This window comes from Propithecus coquereli, unplaced genomic scaffold (assembly GCF_000956105.1).
Source record: "Propithecus coquereli isolate 6110/MARCELLA unplaced genomic scaffold, Pcoq_1.0 Scaffold449, whole genome shotgun sequence".
NCBI lineage: Eukaryota > Metazoa > Chordata > Mammalia > Primates > Indriidae > Propithecus > Propithecus coquereli.
The window spans coordinates 285,079-288,066 of NW_012150274.1; the positions used below are offsets into that span (position 1 = coordinate 285,079).

The 2,988-nt window shown below is 65.9% G+C and overlaps 1 protein-coding gene across 1 annotated transcript in view; it reads left to right on the top strand.

The window, feature by feature from the left end:
- LHX3 (LIM homeobox 3) overlaps positions 1 to 2,535 on the top strand; it is a 7,254-nt gene extending 4,719 nt beyond the window's left edge. The window contains exons 4-7 of the mRNA XM_012654723.1: positions 36 to 238; positions 902 to 1,053; positions 1,267 to 1,435; positions 2,117 to 2,535. Coding sequence (XP_012510177.1) covers positions 36 to 238; positions 902 to 1,053; positions 1,267 to 1,435; positions 2,117 to 2,535 — 943 coding nt within the window. The remainder of the gene's footprint in view (positions 1 to 35; positions 239 to 901; positions 1,054 to 1,266; positions 1,436 to 2,116) is intronic.
- Positions 2,536 to 2,988: the final 453 nt, after the last annotated feature.

Genomic DNA, 2,988 nt, shown 5'->3' on the forward strand with positions numbered 1-2,988 from the left:
GCTGCTGCGCTGAGCGTGCCCTGTGCGTCCCGCAGGCGCTTCGGGACCAAGTGCGCCGCATGCCAGCTGGGCATCCCGCCCACGCAGGTGGTGCGCCGTGCCCAGGACTTCGTGTACCACCTGCACTGCTTTGCCTGCGTCGTCTGCAAGCGGCAGCTGGCCACGGGAGACGAGTTCTACCTCATGGAGGACAGCCGGCTCGTGTGCAAGGCGGACTACGAAACTGCCAAGCAGCGAGGTCAGCGGGAGGGGACGACGGTCACCCGGGCTGGCCTCAGCAGGGCCCCCAACCCTCCTTTCGTGACCTGGAATATGGGGCTAAGGCCAGTCTCGGGTGGGGCCTTGGTGGAACCCTCATCACTAGCGCCTACGGCGGGTGCTCAGCAAGGGGGCCTGGGGCTCCCATTTAGGTGCTTCCTCCGGACTAGGGCGGCGCCCACACTCAGAGAGGGATAGTTAACGGGCTGCCGGCGGGGGAAGGCAGGGTCTGCAATCTTAGCGGCAGCTTCATTAGCAGGGAAGGTGGTTTGAACTACTCAGATTATCACCCTTGGTCTGAATTATCCCCTAAATCCTTGACCGTGAACACTTGGCCTGACGCACACCCTTAGAATAAAGGGGAACGGGGTGGGGGAGCGGGCCAGCGGGTTCTTCGTGAAGCACTCACCCCTGCAGTGGACCCCCTCGGCCCCTTCCCCGCTCTGGTGCGTCCCATTTTCTCCAGTTGAAGCCAGTGCCCTGCCCCCACCACCGGCTGCGGCAGGTCGGCCTGGAGCCCCTGGCCGGGTGGGGGGCGGGGAGCAGGCATCTGGGGCCCGACGTGCCGGCTGGGGTGGGACACGGTTGGGCCCGGCTGGGGGCCGGAGGGGGCAGACGGCCTCACCGCTCGCCCCACACGCAGAGGCCGAGGCCACGGCCAAGCGGCCGCGCACGACCATCACGGCCAAGCAGCTGGAGACGCTGAAGAGCGCCTACAACACCTCGCCCAAGCCGGCGCGCCACGTGCGCGAGCAGCTGTCTTCTGAGACGGGCCTGGACATGCGTGTCGTGCAGGTCAGCACTGGGCGCCACCCGGGCCACGCCTGGTCCCGCTCCGTCCCTGCTGGGTTCGCGTCCCTGCCACTCTCAGGGCAGCAGGTGGCTCCCAGGCTCAAGGCCCTGCGACCTCCCAGCAGAGACTTTCCCAGCAGAGCAGGGAAGCCTGGTGTCTGCATGTCCCAGAGACCCCGGCCCCCTAGCAGCCACTCACCCGCCCCCACCCCTCAGGTTTGGTTCCAGAACCGCCGGGCCAAGGAGAAGCGGCTGAAGAAGGACGCGGGCCGGCAGCGCTGGGGACAGTATTTCCGCAACATGAAACGCTCCCGCGGCAGCTCCAAGTCAGACAAGGACAGCGTCCAGGAGGGCCAGGACAGCGATGCCGAGGTCTCCTTCACTGGTACGGGGGACCCCCGGGCTGCACCGCGGGCTGCCACTCAGGCGGAAGGAGCTCCGGGGAGGGGAGGGCATAGGCGTGGTTGGCTGCAGGGAGCTTGGACGTCTGAATTCCTGGTTAGTGGATTCTTGGGCTCTTTCAAAAACATGTCACTTACAGACCCTGGGCCCCCATCCCGAAGCCCCTAGTTGGGCACTCAGGACCACTGCTCTTCCCTAGCTGGGGGTAGAGCCGCTGTGGCCTGACCTGACTCTAAGCTAGGCACGTGCTGCGCTTTCTCACGGGGCAGCGGCCGGACTCTCTCTGGCTCCCAGCCCTTGCAGTGACTTTTAGGAGAAAGGGCAGCACATTTTGGGGGCAAGTTTAAAGATGAAAAGTCCCGTCTGCTTGGTGTTGGGGAGGGGAGAAGGTTCCACCCTCCTCTGTGGGACCCAGTTTCTCATCTCACTCTCTGGGCCCAGGGATGCCGCATCCCACCTCAGTGCCACCTCAGAGGGCGTGCACAGGAAACCGTCTTTGGGCTGCGCTGTGGCCTTAGGCTGCCCACCCGGCCTCTCCAGACATACATTTCCTGTCTGCAAAGTGCAGGCGGTGTCCGCACCCCTCCCGGGGCTGCCTTGGGGACTGTCCCGGAGGGCACGGCTGGGGGCTGGCGCTGACCAGAGCCCTCTGCTTCCCTTGCAGATGAGCCCACCATGGCTGAAATGGGTCCTGCCAACGGCCTCTACAGCAGCCTGGGGGAGCCCACCCCAGCCCTGGGCCGGCCCTCGGGAGCCCTGGGCAGCTTTTCACTGGAGCATGGCGGCCTGGCTGGCCCGGAGCAGTACCGAGAGCTGCGCCCCAGCAGCCCCTACGGCGTCCCCCCATCCCCCGCTGCCCCACAGAGCCTCCCCGGCCCCCAGCCCCTGCTCTCCAGCCTGGTGTATCCCGACGCCAGCCTGGGCCTTGTGCCCTCAGGGGCCACAGGCGGGCCCCCGCCCATGAAGGTGCTGGTGGGGAACGGACCCAGCTCCGACCTGTCCACTGGGAGCAGCGGGGGTTACCCCGACTTCCCTGCCAGCCCGGCCTCCTGGCTGGACGAGGTGGACCACGCGCAGTTCTGACCGAGGCCGGGCTCCACCCAGCACCGGACACGAGGGGTCTTGGCGGCACTGCCCCCGGGTGGGCAGCTTGGGGCTTCATGGACCGCCGCCGAGGAAGGACGTTGGCGGGTCTGGTGTCTGCAGAGCCTCCCACGGCCCTGGGGCTGAGGGACACTCCGGCCCCTCCTCGCCGGGTGTCCAGGTGCGTGGAGGGGTCCCCAGCAGGCCGGGGACTCTGGGACCTTGTTTCGTAAGCAAACTGCTCCCCTCTATCAACCAACCAACTGAGCACTTGCTGCGGTTTCTAGACATGAAATGTCGCCCCTCGAGGCCAGGCCTTCGGACGGTCAGGCCCAGCCCAGACCAGCACAGCCCAAGGGCTGGAAAATGCTTTCATTTCTAAAATTAAAAAACAATAATTTTGCTTTCACCCCCGGGCTCTGTATGTCTCTTGAGTTGTTGGCCCCTCAGCGC